The 1414-nt window shown below is 42.0% G+C and overlaps 1 protein-coding gene across 1 annotated transcript in view; it reads left to right on the top strand.

Annotated features, from left to right (window-relative positions):
* Positions 1–256, top strand: part of LOC143302356 (uncharacterized) — a 51033-nt gene extending 50777 nt beyond the window's left edge. The window contains exon 20 of the mRNA XM_076616998.1: positions 71–256. Coding sequence (XP_076473113.1) covers positions 71–149 — 79 coding nt within the window. The 3' untranslated portion in view covers positions 150–256. The remainder of the gene's footprint in view (positions 1–70) is intronic.
* The last annotated feature ends 1158 nt before the right edge of the window (positions 257–1414 follow it).

Raw genomic sequence — 1414 nt, 5'->3', positions numbered from 1 at the left:
ATGACAATGTAACATAAACCCCATGACACACACCATGATGATGCAATGTGATCCTCACCCTGTGTTACAGCCATCAGACAGGATGGACAGCCACCATCATGGAAATCATCTACCGCCTGCATAAATCTAGAGCCAGCTTAAAACCTTGACTTCACCTTGAAATCTACCAGAAAACTCCTTGACTTCACCTTGAAATTTACCTGAAAACTCCTTGACTTCACCTTGAAATTTACCTGAAAACTCCTTGACTTCACCTTCAAATCTACAAGAGGTGACTTCACCTTGAAATCTGCATGAAACCTCCTTGCCGTCACCTTGAAATCTGCTTCAAACCTCCTTGACAAACCTCCTTGACTTCACCTTGAAGTCTGCATGAAACCCCCTTGACTTCACCTTGAAATCTACTTGAAAAGTCCTTGATTTCACCTTGAAATCTGCATGAAAACTCCTTGACTTCACCTTGAAATCGGCATGAAAGCTCCTTGACTTCACCTTGAAATCTGCTTCAAACCTCCTTGACTTCACCTTGAAATCTGCATGAAAACTCCTTGACTTCACCTTGAAATCTGCCTGAAAACTCCTTGACTTCACCTTGAAATCTGCATGAAAATATCCTTGTCTTCCCCTAGTAATCTCCCTGAAATGTCCCTGAAGTCTCCAAAAACTCCTTTGGATTGAGTGCGGAGTGGACTGTGTGAAGCCTGCCAGGAAAGCCCATGAGTTCCACTGTCTGCCGTCTGGACAGAGCGTGAACATAGTTTGTTATTTGTTTACTGCCCTGCAGACAAAAGTCCAAGAAAAGAAAAGGGCAGGCTTCCAGCAGAAAGTGTGTGTGCTCTGCTGTGTGTGTGTGCAGAGTTGCCCTCTCCTCCTGGCACTGTCTTCAGACCTGTCATGTGTCTGTCCACGATTTGTGAAGGTTTCGTACAAGGATTTTTTTTTTATGTATTTATTATAATAGGAGTTGCGTTGTGTGGGTGTGTGGGTGGATGTGTGGGTGTGTGGGTGTATGTAGGTGTGTTTGTGTGTGTTAGACAGAAGATTTTGTGTGGGTAGAAGGGGGGGTAGGAGAGAGGAGGATAGCAGTTGTGTATGTTTTCCTTTTTAGAAGATGTTAAGAGAAAGAAGCTGTGTTAACAGCATGTATGTATTATTTGTTATTCAGGGTTTGATCGATGTTACTTTTTTATGTGTGTGCATGAGGATGAGACACAGAGAAAAAGAGAGAGAGTGTGTGTGCGTAGATTGTGTGTGTGTGTGTGTGTTTGTGGGTGTGGCTATGTGTGTTTGTCGATCTTCAGGAGAGAGATTAAAGAGTTGTGTAAAATGTATGTATAAATGTTGCATTCGGTATTTGTTGTTTTTTTTTGTGGGGTTTTTTTTTTTTTTTTTGCTTCCTTTTTCTTTCCTTTTT

This window comes from Babylonia areolata, chromosome 29, assembly GCF_041734735.1.
Source record: "Babylonia areolata isolate BAREFJ2019XMU chromosome 29, ASM4173473v1, whole genome shotgun sequence".
Classification (NCBI taxonomy): domain Eukaryota; kingdom Metazoa; phylum Mollusca; class Gastropoda; order Neogastropoda; family Buccinidae; genus Babylonia; species Babylonia areolata.
This window is presented reverse-complemented; position numbering and strand designations above follow the sequence as displayed.